At 41.2% G+C, this 18193-nt stretch overlaps 1 protein-coding gene across 1 annotated transcript in view; it reads left to right on the top strand.

The window, feature by feature from the left end:
* The first annotated feature begins 607 nt into the window (after positions 1–607).
* Positions 608–18193, top strand: part of Gmcl1 (germ cell-less 1, spermatogenesis associated) — a 36506-nt gene continuing 18920 nt past the window's right edge. Inside the window, exons 1-7 of the mRNA XM_051203283.1 lie at positions 608–1046; positions 6871–6994; positions 9850–9946; positions 11041–11138; positions 13537–13649; positions 14170–14235; positions 16834–16918. Of these exons, the coding sequence (XP_051059240.1) occupies positions 793–1046; positions 6871–6994; positions 9850–9946; positions 11041–11138; positions 13537–13649; positions 14170–14235; positions 16834–16918 (837 nt within the window). The 5' untranslated portion in view covers positions 608–792. The remainder of the gene's footprint in view (positions 1047–6870; positions 6995–9849; positions 9947–11040; positions 11139–13536; positions 13650–14169; positions 14236–16833; positions 16919–18193) is intronic.

Genomic DNA, 18193 nt, shown 5'->3' with positions numbered 1-18193 from the left:
TGGTAGTGCTCGCTTAGCATTCATGAAGCTCTGGGTCGGATTCCCCAGGAATCGAATAGGCGGTGATGTGACATGTACCTGCATTCAAGAGGTGGACACAGGAGATCAGAAGTTCAAGATCATTCTATATAGAAAGTCAAATGTTAGCATGTAATACAAGATTCTGACACAACAAAATAATCAAATCAAAACAAGGCAGAAGAAAGGAGCCAGAACTGGAGGATGGCTGCGGTTCCAGACTGAAGTCTGTCAACAACGTTGGGTAAAGGCCGCCTAGCAGTAGACAGCCTGGCCCCAGAACCCGGAAAGGAAGTAAAGGCCTTGATGACCTGTCCGTCCACAAACTGACTGCACAGAGCTGGAGAAGCCTTCGGACTCAAGGAGCCCTGCGGGAAGAATCAACGACAAGAGTCCCCAGGTCCTTCGTGCAAAAGCACACAGCGTTCACGCCCCTCGGTTAATTCCGGAAGCACTAAAGTTTCGTCCTTACCCGGGCTGAGCCCGACGCCTGCGCACGCGCGACCGTGCCGAGCAGGCTCCACCCTCGAGATTAGCTGCTTCTCTTCCGGGGGCTCGCCGCACACATGCGCCTTACGGCGCGCGCTTTGTCGCTAGAACGAGGGGGCGAGGCTTTAAGGAGCTGGCCGGCTGGGGCGCTGCGGGCGGGGCAGAGGATGGAGATGACTGCGTTCTCAGTGACGGTTGGGGCTGTGCGCGAGGCGGCGGCCGAGTAGACGGTGGGGCGTCAGGCATGGCAGAGTGGCCCCTTGGCGCTCCCTAGGCGCTGGAGCCATGGGCGCGCTAAGCAGCCGGGTGCTGCGGCCCGCGGGTCGCGCAGATCAACCCGAACCTACGCCCGGTTCTGGGGGCGCGGCCCGCAGGTCAGATGCTGGCGAGGATGCGGCCCAAGGCTTCTGTTATTGTCCGGGCGGCCGCAAGCGCAAGCGCAGCAGCGGCGCATTCTGCTACTGCCACCCTGACTCGGAGACAGACGAAGACCAGGACGAGGGTGACGAGCAGCAGCGGCTGCTGAACACGCCGCGCAGGTACCGAGCGCCCAGCCGCCGGTGCCCTTGACGGGAGAGTGCGGGGCGGCCGCGCGGGGAAGGTCGGGGTGGGAACTGAGCGCGTGCGGGGCAGACCCAAGATCAGAGCGGGAGCCGGCGCGTGCGGGGCAGACCTAGGATCAGTGTGGGAGCTGGACCTTTGCACACAGACCTGGAGTCAGTTTGGGAGTTGAACGTTTGCACACAGACCTGGAGTCAGTGCAGGCTGGGCGTTTGCAGACGGACTTGGGGTCGGCGCGGGAGCTGGATGTTTGCAGACAGACCTGGGGTCAATGCAGGAGCTGAAGAACCCAGGGTTATGCATATTACCCAGAAGCTTCCTTAATGTCAGAGCTTCAAGCTGAGACGCCTAGTTGGGTATTTGCTTTCTTAGTGGTAGCCGCAGGAAAACTTAATGTGCATCCACTAGCCTTCAGTCAGTATAGAGAGGAACATGGCAGTGCCTGGTATGGACACCCCTCTGAGTTGTTCACTTGATGGACCAGTGATCGCACAGGTGAAGATTGGCAGTACTGTGCATTCGCCCGAATTAAGAACAAAGTCTTTGTTGATGTGGGCTGTGATGTGGGTTGTGTGGGTTGCCTAAGATTTTTGAGGGAAGAATTGGAAAAAAAAAAATCATTTCTTGTGAAGTAGATGTGGCTTACACCAGACTGTATTTTTATATAAGGAATCTGCTTGCTCTTTTTTCTCTTTTAAGGGCATTGTTAGAATCACACATGTGAATTTTCAATGAAATTTTAAAAAACTTATCTGCTTAGTATTTTGCTACACATGCATTGCATTTTAGTTGACAGAAAAGTATAGGTGCTAGAGATGTGGCTCAGTAGCAGAGTCAACATGTAAATATCATAGGTAAAAAGTAGATTAATATAAATATAAAACCCTTTCACTAGGGTTTTATGTGTGAATATATTTACAAGATGGATACACAAAAAATGTAAATATTACTCCCACTTCATAGAGTTCCACAGATTTAGCTCAGCAAAGTGGTACAAGCCTGAATATAATATGTACATACACTCTAATGGCTTAAGCAGGAGGATCTTTAGTTGGACCAAATAGTGAGTTCAAGACCCCAGAGAGAAGGAAGAGAAAGGAGTGGCTGGGGAGTGTTGAGAGAGAGAGCACAAGTATCAAGACCTAAGAATGAGCACAAGTGCAGGGCCTGGCTTTTTAAAGATTTACTTGTATGTATGTGTATGTCTGTACATGGGTTTGTGCACGTTCCTGCAGAGTCCAGAACGGTGTTGGGTTGCCTGGAGCTGGAGTTACAGGGGTTTGTTGTGAGCCCCATGTTATGGGTGCTAGAATTGTACTTGGATGTTATGTAAGGGCTGTGTAAGGACTCCACCACTGAGTCACCTCTCTGGTCCTCAGTGCCTGTCTCTTGTGCACTTGCTAAGTATTAGACCTCCTTGATGAACTGACCCTTATGTCACAAGATGTGCTCCTTCATTATTTGGCCTTAGTGACTTAGCCACTCCCACTTCCTTTTGGTAATTGTTTAATGTACCTGCTCCATCCTTTCCAATCCACACCCCACATCCTATCAAGCAACCACCCCACATTGAACTTCCCATCCCATAATCCAGCACCTTATCCATTCTAGTACTGCTATATCCCAGTGCCATCTCCTCACTTTTTACATATGCATACATGTACAGATGTGCTTGCATGTGCAGGCCAGAGGCCAACAGTGGAGCTTTCAGTATTGCTCTTCACCTTATGTTTTTTTGAGACAGGGTCTCTTTACTAAACTCGAGGGTCACCAATTGGCTAATCTAGCCAGCCAGCAAGGTCCAAGGATCTGCCTGTTTCTGCCCCTCTACCTGCCTCATTGGGATTATAGATGCTGACAATTCCACCTAGGTTTTTTTTTTGTTGTTGTTGTTTGGGTTTTTGTTTTGTTTTGTTTTTGTCATCAACAATCCCCCCATCCCTGCTCAGCCCCATCCAAGTCAGGTCTTTATACCTGAAAAGCACTTTATTGACTGAGTAATCTGCCCAGCCCCTGTTTGTGTGTTTATATTTAAGGTAGGTATGTATACAGTATATAATTCTTTTTTTTTACTCCAATAAGGCAAAGTCTGTGCCTTTTGATTAGTATGTAAACCATGTCTGTTTAATATAATTGTTGAAATATGACAAAGCCCGTCTTAAAAAAAAAGAGAAACAGCAATCTGTACAAGGAAATTTTAGTAGAAATCTTACTAACAAAGAACAGGAAATTAACTATTAAAGACAAAATATAAGGAGAAGAGGTCTAAATCTGTTTTCTTTATAGGTAACTATATTTTTTCCTCCTCTGAACTTTTAAATTTTTTCCTTTGGTATTTTAGAATATAATGAAGGCCTCTAATTGTGAGTCTTTTGACAGCTTGGTAATTGGTGAATCCTGACAATCCAGAGACTCAAATGCTTGTCTTTAAATATATCTGTCTTGTTCTGAGTAGCCCTTTGCTACTGCACCCCATTATCATTTTATAAGCCGTCATTTGAGAATCCCAGGTATATGAATATACTTTTTTTTTTTAAATTCCTATGTCCCTGTTGTGAGTTTTCCTTGGGTCTCTTGCTTTCTCTTTTCCTTATTTTATGTTTAGTGGTATTTCTAATTAGTTCCAGCTGTCAACTTGACAGCCCATGCATATGGGACATTTTCTTAATTGCTAATTCATATTGAAAGTCTATTCTTAGTTGTCAATGAGACTATATCTGGAACTAACTGAAATGCAAGGCTTGGGTATACCTATGAGGGATTTTTTTTCTTAATTACATCATTTGAAGTAAGAACACTTTTTATTTTGATTTTAATCTTGATCTTTTGAGGTAGGAAAATACAACTTTAATCTGGGTCACACCCTCTGGACAGCCTCATGAATTGAACAACTACTGGAATTTTGAACCTTAGGTTGGTTAGATTAGCTGGACCACAGCCTGTAAACTACTCTAATAAGTCCCGTGTGTGTGTGTGTGTGTGTGTGTGTGTGTGTGTGTGTGTGTGTGTGTGTTTTTAGAGAACCCTGACTAATTGTGATTCTAGATCTTGCTTTGTTTCACGACAGGGTCTCACTCAGACTTGCTATTTAGCCAAGACTGACTTTGAACTTTTGATATTCCTGTTTTAGGAGCACTGAGGTTATGGGTTTGCACCACCACACTGAATTTCTTTTCCTGTTGTTGTGATAAAACACCCTGACAAAACAGCTTGGGGAGAAGTGTTTTATTTTAGCTCACAATTCCAGTTTATTGTCCATCTCACAGAGGAGTGAAGGTGGCAGGAACTGGAAGCAGCTAGCACATTATATGCAGATCAAGAGTGGAGAACAATAAATTAATACATGCATACTAAGCTTCCTCCATGCTTACACAGTTTAGAAACCTTTTTAAAAAGGGAATGGTACCATCGACAATGGATGGGTTTTCCCACCTTAATTAACACAATCAAGACGATCCACAGACAAACCCAAAGTCTTACCCAATTCAGACAATAAATTTCTCTGTGAGACTTTATTCTCAGGTGCATCTAGAGTGTGTCAAGTTAACAATTAAAACTATCACATCCACCAATTACTTTGTTTCTAGAAAGGGATTTTAAAATGGTTTTATTGTTGTGTGTATGGGTGCTTTGCAGTAGCACCTGCAGAGGCTAGAAGAGGTTACAGACTTCTGTAAGCAGCCATGTCGATTTTGGAAATCAAACCAAGGTTCTCTGAAAGAGAATCCAGTGTTCTTAACCTCTGAGCCATCTGTCTAGCCCCAGAAATTTTAAAAAGTTTAAAGTACTAGAAAAGCTATCAGAAGTCATCAGAAAATTTAAGATAGGCTAGCTTGGGCTGGAAGTGGTTCAGCAGTTAAGAGCACCTGCTTCACTATCATGAAAACTGGAGTTCATATATAAACCCAGCATGCATGTATCAAACCAGGTGTGCTTCGCATGCCTGTGATCCCATCTCTGAGGGAAGGTGGAAGATAGAGACTGGAGAATCTTGGGGTTTTCCTGTTTTCCAATTTATCAGAAAGAGACCCTGCCAGCAGGTGGAGCTGAGCAGTGGGGGCCCATACCTTTAATCCCAGCACTTTGGAGGCAGAGACAGGTGACTCTCCCAGTACAAGGCCAGCCTGATCTACAGAGTGAGTTCCAGGACAGCCAGGGCTACACAGGGAAATCCTGTCTCAAAAAACAAACAAAAAGAGCAGGTAGAGAGCGAAAGGAGGACTTCCACTGCCTTCTTGTGACCTCTTCATGCACAAGCATGTACACCTACACATGTGCATTGCATGTATACAGGTGTATAGATAGTAAGTAAATAAATAACATCTTTTAAAATCATGCATTTTAAGCTGGGCATTGGTGGTGCATGCCTTTAATCCCAGCACTTGGGAGGCAGGTGGATCTCTGTGAGTTTGAGGACAGCCTGGTCTACAGAGCTAGTTCCAGGATAGGTTCCAAAACAATACCGAAAAACCCTGTCTCAAAAATAAAAGACAAAAGAAACAAGAAAAATTATGTATTTTAAAACTAGATCACCCTCTGCTGACCACCATTCTCTTACTTACTGGATCATCTGGAGCAGAGATTACAAGTTTTTTCATTTTGTTTTGGGTTTTGTTTTTTTGTTTTTTAAGGCAGGGTTTCCATGTAGTCTAGGCTGGCCTTGAACTTGATATTGAGCAAAATATGGCCTTGAACTACTAGTTGTCCTTCCTAAACCTCCCCAGTGCTGGGAATACAAACTTGTCCATTATACCTGGTATATACAGTGGTGAGCATTGAACCTAAGGACCTACATGCTATGCAAGTATTCAACCCTGTGGTTGAAGCTTTTAAAACTCAGTTCTATTACAATAAGTCTTATGCAGAAGTCTAATGTATTTGCAGATATAATAGGTAGTGCTCTGAGTAAGGTTACAGGGTATCCATATTTCATGGCTCTGCCCTTGGTAGTGGCCCCTAATATGCTTACCCTTTGAGTATAGTTTTGAAAAGCTGTGATGTAGTGTTGCAAACCATTTGTCTAGTGGGGAAAAGCAATGAGTTTAAAATTAAGTTTTAGTTAAGTTTAGAGTTGAAATAAGCTTGAATGTAATTATTCTCTCTCTCTCTCTCTCTCTCTCTCTCTCTCTGTGTGTGTGTGTGTGTGTGTGTGTGTGTGTGTGTGTGTGTGTGTGTGTGTGTGTGTGTTGCTGAGGATTGAACCAGGGCCTTTGCATTCATGTCAAGCATTCTGCCACCTGGATTATAGTTAAATAACAGTTTGCTGGAGCAGTATTAAATCTTCCATAGGACTGGTTTCTTTTTTTTGTTTTGTTTTGTTTTTCAAGACAGGGTTTCTCTGTGTAGCCCTGTGCTATCCTAGAACTCACACTGTAGACCAACCAGGCTGGCCTTGAACTCAGACATCTGCCTGCCACTGCCTCCTAAGTACTAGAATTAAAGGCCACCACCGCCCATCTCATAGCACTGGTTTCTAAACGAAGAAATAAGCAAAGTGTGATTACTGACCTGCCTTTGTTTGTTGAACAAATAACTTAAATTGGCTTAGAACCAACAACTTATAAAGGGTGGCTAGAGATAGCTCCCTCCAGCCTCACTGGTCTGCTGTTATTAAGAGCAACCCTAAGCCTCTGTTAATATGCCTTTTCCTCGTCATTCACACAGTGGGTAAGTTGCGCCTTACAGAAATGGGAGGAAAGGAAATTTTGCATGTTTTAATGTATTGACATTGGACAGGGCCTGGAGATACTAGTGCTTTACCACTGAGCAGTTTGTTTATATAATTTTGTGTTTTCTTAACAGGAAAAAATTAAAGAGCACATCTAAGTACATCTATCAAACGTTGTTTTTGAATGGTGAGAACAGTGACATTAAGATCTGTGCTCTAGGTGAAGAGTGGAGCTTGCACAAAATCTATTTATGTCAAGTGAGTATTTTATTGGGCACTGGGAGCTGCCTGGAGGAAGCTTGGGCTGTCTAAAGTGTGTTCTGCTGTTTGGTTAGATTTCATAGCGAGCTATCCCCTAGTGAAGTATCTCCTGGAAAGAAAGATGGTGGGCCCTTCGAGTGAAAGCTGGCTTCAGCTGGCAAACCAGGTTTTGAAAGTCTTGGTTGTACTACCCACTGTTGCCTCTTTATTGTCAAGAAGTTTGTTGTAGTGCCTTTTGCTGAAAAATGGAAGAATATCTGTTATGTTCTGGTTAAGATTGTTAAATTTCTTTAATAATGACTTGAATACATTTCTCTGAAATGTTGCTCTTTGTGGAAAGTGAATGAGAAGTTAATGCTTGTTCCTTTTCCTGAAAATCCAGTGGAGTTAAAGACAAGACCTGCAAGTGGTGATTATCATTTAACTGATGTGCCTATTTGACTTTTGTGCTAAAAGTTCTGTCAGTATTTTGCCCTTCAAAATGGCTCAAATATTTCAAAATAGAACACAATGTGGTCCTAAGAACTCAGACAATTTTTCTTTTTAAGATATTTATTGGGGATGGAGAGATGGCTCAGTGGTTAAGAGCACTGGCTGCTCTTTCAGAGGTCCTCAGGTCAATTCCCAGCAACCACATGATGACTCAGAACCATCTATAATAGGATCTGATGTCCTCTTCTGGCATACATGCTGACAGAACACTCATATGAGAAAAAAAAAATTTTTAAAAGCTTACTACTTTATTTTGTGTGTGTCTGCACACACTTGCCATTGTGGGTATATGTGTCAGAGGATAACTTGTGGGAGTTCATCCTTTCCTTCTACCAGTCCTGGAAATTGAACTCAAGTTGTTAGTCTTGGCAGCAAGTGCATTTAACCTCTGTTCTCTCCAGTTCCTCCTCTCAAGCCCCTCTGATGTTTTATTTCACTCATCTTTTCATCTATTCAGTGTGCTAGACCTTGTGGGCTCTTACCCATGGATTTCGTGCTCCCTTCATTGTCAGAGAATAATGGGCTGAAAGACAATAGAGCTAGAATTTCCCAGTGAAAATGCTTGAAAAGTAATTTTTCCTTCCACATGTAATTTTCTTTCAAGAACTTGTTTTTATTTCTATCACTTCAAATTTATGTATTTAAGTGTGGTACTGTGTGTGGCTTTGTGGAGAGTACAGTGAGTGTGGTTCCTGTGGAGCCCAGAAGAAGGTATTAGAGTCCCTGAGGCTGTAGTTTCAGGCAATTGTGAGTTGTTTGATGTGGGTGTAGGGCACTGAACTCTGGTCCTCAAAAATGGGCAGCAAATTCTCATAACTGCTTAACCATCTCTCCAGTCCCTCTTCCCTTCTTTTATTTTTGTTTTGAGATGGTTTCCCTGACTATCCTGGAACTCACTCTGTAGACCATGCTGGCCTCAAACTCACAGAGATTTCTCTGCCTCTGCCTCTGCCTCTGCCTCTGCCTCTGCCTCTGCCTCTGCCTCTGCCTCTGCCTCTGCCTCTGCCTCTGCCTCTGCCTCTGCCAGGTGCTGGGATTAAAGGCATGCATCACACTACCTGACTTTAATTAACTTTAAAATTTACTTTTGAACACATTTCCTTTGATTTGATGACTATAGTCCAGAAATTTTTAAGAAAGGAAGGAAAGATGATATCCTTTTAAAATCTTAAAGAATTTAATCAGAATACCAATCTTTACTGTATTTGTCTTTTGAATCCCTAAAAGAAAAAGCAGTTAAAATAAAGAAAGGAAGGAAGAAAGGAAGGAAGGAAAAAGAAAAAGCAGTCTCTTACTGATTTAAAGATGAGGTGGCTTCTATGAAACTGGATTAGTTATCATTCAAGTCTCACAATCCGTGCTAACACTTTCAGACAGAAACCATTGTCTGTGTCCTTGTTATGGCCATGGTAAACAGCTGGTTCTGTATCTGCAGGTTCCACAACCTCAGATGTAACAACTCTGTGTTACAAATATTTGGGAAAAAAAAAGACACTTGCATCTGTACTGATCATGGAAAGCTTTTGTCAACCCCTAAAAAGCGATGTGGTTATTATATAGCATTTACATTACATTAGCCATGACAAGTGACCTGCAGGATGCTTAAAGAGTGTGACAGCCTATGTACAAGTCACAGTGGAGCTGAGGTATTTGAGCATTGAATTCAGTGTTGACTATGTCCTGGAGCCACAGATGCAAACAGATGAGCATAAATTCTGAAGAATGTTATATTTTCCTCTATTTTAGTTATTTATATATTTTTGATCTGGAGTAAACTTTTAATTAGTTAATATTTGATCCATTCTAAGTACTACAGTGCTCTTTATGAGGAATGGGTCCAGCAGATAACTATAGACTTTACCTATGTTGGAATTCAGAAGCCATTGTGGCCACATAACACTAAATTGTAGGTCTTGATTTCTTTGGGTGCATTCTTTCTGGTCCAATCTGGGAGTGCTATGGATCCTTAATCACTGTGGGATCACAGGAAGAAGTTACTAGTTTGAGGAGAACTTTTCCCCTTAGTTCTCCTAAGTACAAAGTCTTACATCCACTGTGCATGCTGTTGCTTTTGAGAAATGCTGCAGTGTGTACTCCCAGGTTCCATAGTGATGCAGGGTTGGGACTCTGAGAGTATAAGAATCTGGTTTAGTTTTGCAATTTATCTAATTGAACACTGGTTCACTCTACCTCGTAATGATCGTATTTTAATTTGTTTTCTCATGTAGATGTTTTGATGCTCTTTTTCTCTTGAAATAATGTTAGATTAGTTTTGGTTAGGTAGTTGCTTGGAGTTAGAAATGAGAAAAATATTTGGAAGACAAAGTACTAGGTAATCTTTGACTTTTTTTCCCCCCCAGTCTGGCTACTTTTCTAGCATGTTCAGTGGTTCTTGGAAAGAATCCAGCATGAATATTATTGAACTGGAGATTCCTGACCAGAACATTGACATAGAAGGTATGACCTCCATAATTATTAGTGTATAAAAATCATAAGAACATAACCTTACTATTCTTTTGATGAGAAATATCCTAGCCTTATAGGCTAGGAAAAAGTTGTGTTATATACTGGAAGATTTCCTGTTAATTCACTCTATAGCTTATCTGTTTGTCCTTCCTGTCTCTGTCACAAGAATCCAGTCAGTCTGCTTATGTGTCTGTGGATATGAATGATGTGAGAAGAGGGAATAGAAAGTATGACTACATTTTTTGAAGGATGTATTGAAGGTTGGAAATACAGTTAAGTGTTAATGCCAAAAAATAAAAATAAAGAAAAAAAGAAAAATAATGTGTGAAGATCTTATGTGCAGCAATAAGCATATGAATTATATAGAAGGCTGTGTCAGAGCTCTGTGGCTGAGGACACAAGGCCAGGGAGAGGGTAGGTGGTTATGAGGACAGACCTTCCTCTCCTGTTCCTATGCTACTTCTCCTTCTGCTCATCTCATTTGATAGGCTGAGTAGGGAAACTCAAGGCCTGCTGCATAGGCAAAGAAACTTGAGGTGTTTACAAAGCAAATTGAGAAACATCCATGAAAGTGGTATTGGAGGAGGAGCAGTCTTAGATAGCTGTGAAGAGCTGGGCATGAGTTGGCACAGATATGGCCAGGAGTTAAACTCAGACCTTAGTGGCCAGGTGCCACAGGTCTGTAATACTGGCACGGAGGAGGCTGATACAGGAGGATTGCTGTGAATTGGGAGACTAGCTTGAGCTACACAGTGAGTGCACTCCTTGCTTACTCCCCTAAAGAAAATACTGCATGGAGTGGTGGGCTGTGTGCCTACATTTAGTGATTGATCTGCTAGGCAGTTCTGACACTGTGTTCCAGGATGCCTTAATTCTAACTTTGACTTTGTTAAGATCAGACAGAGAAGAGTGTAGCAAAATCCTTTGTAGCAAGCACTGTTTTATATTAATACCATCAGTAACAGTAACAATGCCTGCCATTTAAGCTGTGATGCTTCTCCAGGTGCAGACTGATGTCCTTGCTGCTTCTGCAGGAGCTCACACTTGCAGGTAGCATTTCATTGTGTGTGCACTTTTGCTTTCAGCACTGCAGGTTGCATTTGGATCACTGTATCGAGATGACGTCTTAATAAAACCCAGCCGTGTCGTCGCCATTTTGGCTGCAGCATGTATGCTGCAGTTGGTGAGTATGCCACCACTCAGCAGTGTCACAGTGCCTGGTATATCTTGGTGCACAGCTCCAAAACAGAAGTGAAATTCTGATTCTACAGTCTTCAAAACAAAATATATAAACTTGTCATTTGTTTGAAAATGCTTGACCAAAAGCTGTCAGTTAATGAGGGGATTTGTTTGATCCCTATGTGAAGTGGATGGGAGCTATTTCTGGGTAGCTTACTTGGTGTGTTACCATTTGGGAGCATTCACTTGACCACATTCTCCTGTAGACTTCTGTCCGTCAGTGACATCACTGCTGAGCAGATGGTTTATCATCAGTAATTTAGTTCATTGGGTCAAAGAAGCACTGAGTCTGTTATTTAAATATCCTAATTATGATATTATCCTTTATAAATGATGTGTGTCATTCAGTGACTGTATGTTGAGTATATTGTGCAGTGTGTGGGACTTAGCAAAGGGTGCCAAAGAGGATGAAGATGTAGTCCCTGAACATGGATAATTCATGTGTGCCTTCAAGGAGCTCACAGTGCAGTGAGGATCAGGTGAGAGTTGAATACATATCCCAAAGGTCCAAACAGTTACCCAGTGTTAAGAGTAAAACATCAATGCCTCATGGGTCTAATGAATTTGTGAAGGTAGGAAGGCCTGGTTCAAGCTAGCACCTTCGTAGGACACTGTATTTCTAGATTGAGTTTGAAGTGTGCCTAGCTTGCACTGTGTGAAAAGGGGCAAAACAGCATTTCAGACCATGAACAGAAAGACCTAAAATGCGAGAGGATGGAGGATTAGAGAAGTTCAGTAGACTGAGTTTCCAGCATCGGTAAAATAGAGTTGGAGGACTGGCAAGATAGCTGAGCCTAAAAAGGTGCTTACCACCAAGCCTGACAATTTCAGTTCTATCCCCAGGACACAAATGATAGGAGAGAATTAAGTCTCCCAGGTTATCCTTTGATCAGTACATGCATGCAACATAAATAAATAAACATTTAAAATAGCTAGGTATAGTGGTGCACGTCTTTAATCCCAGCATTCAGGAGATGGAAGCAGGCAGATCTCTAAGGTCAATGCCAGCCTGATTATATAATGACTTACAGGCCAGCCAGAGTTACATTGTAAGATTCTATCTCAAGAAACAAAACAACAACAGAAATTTTTAAAAAATTGGAGAGACAGGCCAAACCTAGCACTCTGTACAATATGAAGTTTAACTTTACCTGTGAGCACCTTTGTAGGATTTTAATCAGGAAAAGACAGTTTCTACTTTAGGGGTGCTGAGGGTACAGCTCTATAGTAGGGCACTTGCCTGGCTTGTGCAGGGCCTTGGGGTTGATTCCTAGCCCCACACCAAACAACAGAAGACTATTTCAGGTAGAATATGTTTAGGAAAGCTAGAATATTAGAGAATTGCAATTGTTCAGATTCCATCTAGATGAAGGTAGCAGTAATAACCACAGAGAGGAAAAGGCTCCCGAAGAGGAAATTGAGGCGGGAGTGGGGGTTATGCAGCAGTGAAGCTGAGGTGTTAGGAAAAGAAGGGTCTAGAATTGAGGTAAGTTCAAAAACAGTGTGTCAGTGTTGTGCTTTAATTTAAGCTTATGTGGTTTGCCCAGCTGATCTATTTGAAGTGCTAGTTATTAACTTGTTTATTTTCCTGGCTGATAGTATTTTTTCCATTATTTTTTTAATCTTTCCAATACTTCCTTTGAATATATTCTCTAATTTTGGTCTTTTGGGAATTTTTCTAAATCTGCTTTCTGCCTTATTTTTATAATTTACTAATTCTAACTTAATATAGTTGCATGATGAATATATTTCAGAAATCTGAATGAAAATGACAATATTCTTTCTGTACAGAGGAGGTGGTTTATTTGAAACTTGTGTGAATCTTTTAGATTAAAGTTTTAGTATGTTATTTAGAACTGTGATGTACTTGTTTAGAGGCATCTGTTGAGTATTGATGGTGCTTTAAACTTTACCGAGCGATATTGTATACATCTGTATTACTTCTTTGTCTATCCTGTCTCTTGATTAGCTGACTATGTAAAGAGTTCTTAGATTAATAAGAATAGGAAAAACTATGACAAAGTGTTGTTGAAGAACTTTGCAGAGATCCAGAGTGGAAAATAGAAAATGAGAAACACAGCGTCTCCTTCCCTGTCGCTGTGCCTCCCCTGCCCATTTCATTCCCAGTGCCAGGTGTTAAGTGGGTTCTTGCTGGATTCTTTTTTTCAGTATTTTTATTGAAGTTAGAAAATAACTTAGGCTTGCTGCACTTAATGAGTTTTCTTCCTTCTGTCCTTCCTTCCTTGCTATTTTGCTTTGTTTCACTTTAATATTTGAAAGCACGTATGAGAGCTGATTTTCCCAGGTGAAATGGCCTTTCCAGTGCTTGTTTATATTTACAGGATGGTTTAATACAACAGTGTGGTGAGACAATGAAGGAAACAATTAATGTGAAAACTGTGTGTGGCTATTATACATCAGCAGGGACCTATGGATTAGACTCTGTAAAGAAAAAGTGAGTCACTTTTCCTATTTTTACCCATCCCATTTCTGGGAATTTGGTTGTTTTGGAGTTTTACAAGAATATAATAAGGAATTAATGGGGTAAAGAATACAGTAATAGAATTGTTACTCTGAAAGCTTGCTTTTCTTCTGGACTAAGCATTAAGTTGCTCAGAGTTGCCCCTGTCAGTGACCACAGTGGGGCTGAAATATGCTCATACAGCTGTGGCCATCACTTAAGGAGTAGGCACCGTAGACGTTATACTAATACAAATATGGGCAGTTTGACTCTTGAGAATTGCAGAGCTCATTTTTAGATTGTACAGAAGGTAATGTCTCACAAGGTATTTAACTTCTTAATGAAAAATGATACTAATATTAAGGGAATGTCCCATAATAACTACTGACAAAAGCTGTACTAAATTCATCACTGAGGTAAAAACTTTGAGCATGATTAATGTCTTGCCTCTAAACTATAGACATGAGTCAATTACCAGTTCCTGATAACACAGCTAACTGCACTTTACCCTCAGGTGCCTTGAGTGGCTGCTGAACAACCTGATGACTCACCAGAGTGTGGAGCTTTTCAAAGAACTCAGGTATTTGGATTCCAAGTAACTTCACAGCAAATCACCCTTAAAAGTGACACTTTCTACTTGCTCAGGTATTCCAGGAACTTTTGTAAAACACAAAGAATATGAAAATTTGGCCTACTATGCACACCTTTAATCCTAGCACTTGGAAGGCAGGGGCAGGCGGATCTCTGAGTTAGAGGGCACCTTGATCTACAGTTCAAGTTTCAGGACAGCCAGAGCTACATAGTAAGACCCTGTCTCAAAAAACAAAAGAAAGGAAAAAGAAAAAGAAGAAGAAGAAAAAAGACAATTTAATGAAAGGCATCCTGACTATATACACAAACTGAATGAATGCTGTGCATCTATCTTGTTGTAAATGATAAAATGTACATTGTTGTTTTAACAATAGTAATAGAAATGTACCACTCCTCTAAGACTATAAAGACTTTCCAATGTTACCTCACTTCTCCAAGCCTATAGAGCTTTAAAAGGGATAGATTGGCCAGGCAGTAGTGGTGCATGCCCTTAATCCCAGTGCTCAGGAGGCAGAAGTGGTTGGATCTCTGTGAGTTTTGAGCCCAACCTACTCTATAGACAAGACAGCCAAGGCTGTTACACAGAGAAACCCTGTCTCAAAACACAAAAACAAACAAAAAAGTGGGTGTGGCTTGAAAACAATTTTTATCATAGAACGTGATTTTGGAAAAAAAAAATCGAAATATCTTTTAGGGCAAAACAAATTTCTTTAAGGGCAAAAATATTTTTTTAGAGATTTATTTTAATGTAAGCTTGTTTGCCAGTATGTATGCCTGTTCAGGAGTCCTTAGAGACCAGAAGAGGGTATAGGATCCACTAGAACTAAGTTAAAGATGTTTGTGAGCTGCCATGTGGGTTCTAGGAAGCAGTAAACACTCCTAACTACTGAGCCACCTCTCCAGACCCTATTTTAAAATTTTTATGAGGTAATAGATGGCTCAGAGAATGGGGGCACTTACAAAAAAAGCCAGTTGACCTGAATTCTATCCCCAGATCCACAAGAACCAGTCCCTAAGACCTGTCCTATGACTTCCAGACACATGTCATGACCTGTTCTCTCTCTTTCTTTCTTACTCACTCACATATACACATATAGAATAAAATTGAAAGTAATATTTAATGAACCTGATGAAATCATACTCATAGTTAGCTTGGCCCTTTGAACTGCATCTACTTATCGTTCACTCTTTCTTCCTCTCTTTTTGATGTCCCTAGAATATTAATGATATATTGAGGGGTGTGAATGATGCAGTTAGATTGTGCTGAGTTTACACTGTCAGAAGTTCCTGTATCAATGAGTCTGGAAAAATTTTAGATAGAAATGATTTTTTTTTTTAAGCCTCAAGGGTATAACTGTCATAAGTACAAAGTGTTTTTGTTTGTTTTTGTTTTATGGGTGTTTGTTTTTATTGTTGAGACAGGGTCTCACTATGTAGCTCTGGCTGCCCTGGATCTCACTGTGTAGATCAGTCAGGCCTTGAACTCACAGAACTCTGCCTCTGGAAGCTGGGATTAGAGGAATCTTGATAAAAAAAAGTATACAACAAAGGTTTTAGTGAGTTATGGCTTCTGAGGTAGGAGAGATATTAGAGATCACACTGAACTTTGTTAAAAAGAAGGTATCATAGAAGAGTCATCTTAAAAAACTGGAATGCTTTTCTGGTTAAAGGAAAGGGAGAGAAAAAGAAATAGAGTGAGCAGGCAATGATTACATTTCCATCTAAATTTAAACTACTGTATCTCTTCATCTTACTCTGAGAGTAATGAAAATTTTGTTTGTTTGTTTTTTGAGACAAGGTCTCACTTTGTAGCCCCAGCTATCCTGGAACTCACTGTGTTGATCAGGCTAGCCTTGAATTCACAGATATCTGCCTGCTTCTGCTGTAATTATAGGAATGAGTTACTATACCTGACTTAAATATACTTTCTGACTAAAAGTTCTTGTAAGCATAGATGTTTAAGTTACCTTAAATAGTATGTGGTGGCATGCTGATAAGGCTGAGACAGGAGGATGGTAAGTTTGAGAAAAGCCTGGTCTAGATAGCAATTTCCTGCTTCAGGAAAAGAAAAAAATTACTTAGATGCAGCTATTTTAGTGAACCTTAAATCTGTTTTGCTTTTTATTTTTACTTAGAAATATGGGGAGGAAGATGAGGGGGGCTGTGTTTACTCAGATTCTTCAGTGGTTTTTCAGTGTTGGTGAATAGATTCAGGCTCTGCAGATCCTTCACAACCCAGTGTCAGAGTTCAGAGACTCATGTAAAATGGAGTGCTAACAAAAGTGTTCTGTCTTATGCAGATAAAAATTGCTGTCATTTTTAATTCCATATTTCATTTAACAGAGAATTAAAAGTTTTTAGGGCCAATGAGATAGCTCAGCAGGTAATAGCAATTGCTACACAGGTCTCTGAACCTGTGGTAAAAAGAGAGAACTAAGTCCTGAAAGCTGTCCTCTGACCTCCACTTGCACACTAGGGCACATGTATACATATCGCGCGCACACACAAATAAAAAATTTTTAAAGTTCATCAGAGTCCTTCAGCTGTGTGTGAAGACAAGCTCACTCCTTTGTTTTGTCTTTTCCAGTATAAGCGTCATGAAACAGCTCATTGGTTCATCTAACTTATTTGTGATGCAAGTGGAGATGGATGTATATACAGCTCTTAAAAAGGTATTAGTGTGTGTATACAGGGATATTACTTTAGATTGTTCCTAGACTGAAAAGCTGGAAATAGGTGCTCAGTTAGACAGAGGAACTACATGTGCTGCTTGGTTTACAGTGGGTTGTGTCTTGGTAAATCTATCTTCATAAGCTGAAAATAAGCTGGTGAGCACCACCACAGCTCAGCCTCACTCTCCTTAGATGAATGCTTATTAGCCAATAGTGGTCACATCACCTAACCCAAGACACTTACATCATTAAGTATCACGTAGCTACTGTAATTTGTTCAGTTCTCTCCTGGAATGAAAGCAAGTGATCTGTTTTGCATTTCTCTATCACCACAGGTAAAAACCCTAAGTCAGTCTACCAGGCTATCTCAAGCAAGTAGCCATATGCCAAAACCTAAGTGTTCATTTAGATTTAGGGGTTCATGACTGTCTTAGTTACTGTCCTTTTGATGTGAAGAGACACCATGATGATGGCAACTTATAAAAGGAAGCATTTAATTTGGGCCTTGCTTACAGTTTCAGAGAGTTAGTCCATGATTATCATGGCAGGGAGCATGGCTTCTGGCAAGCAGGCATTGTGCTAGAGAAATAGCTGAGAGTTTATATCATTATCAGCAAGATGAAGGCAGAGAGAAAGATTGGGCCTCTGGTGGGCTTTTAAAATTTCAGAGCCCACCCCACATTGACACTTTGAAAAGGCCACCTCCTAATCCTTCCCAAACAGGTTCACCAACTGAGGACAAAGCATTCAAACATATGAGCCAGTGGGGGCTGTTCTCTTTCAAACCACAACAATGACTTGGTTTTGCTTTTTTTCTTTCTGGAAGCAGGACCTCACTGTGCATCCCACACTTCTCACCAGTCCTGCTTCAGCCTCTTATAGGCTGTGGTTACACTTACGAGCACAAGGCCCAGTTCTTTTCCATCCTTTTGATGGATTTAGGCCTTATCTTGTTTCACAATTGACTATTGGTGAGTGTTGGCATCTGTACTCAGAAGTAGACTTGAGGCAGAAGCCACTGCTCTTGCCCTGCTGTGTCATTGATAGTCCTTTGTCCCTGTGCAAAATGTAGTGTACACTGAAGTTGTGTTCCCTCCAAGTCACAACATATCTATGGCGATAAGACTGAAGTTGCTGGTTTTCTTCAAGGAAACTTAGCATTTGGGCCGTTGAAAAAAAATGCATTTGGGGGTCACGCTTTTACCTGTGAGCTGCACTGGCAATTCTGTCGTGTAGCTGCTTTGATGCCAGGAGTGATGAGTGCTTACTCTCACT

The sequence above is a fragment of the Phodopus roborovskii genome, unplaced genomic scaffold, assembly GCF_943737965.1.
Source record: "Phodopus roborovskii unplaced genomic scaffold, PHOROB, whole genome shotgun sequence".
NCBI classification, from domain to species: domain Eukaryota; kingdom Metazoa; phylum Chordata; class Mammalia; order Rodentia; family Cricetidae; genus Phodopus; species Phodopus roborovskii.
This window is presented reverse-complemented; position numbering and strand designations above follow the sequence as displayed.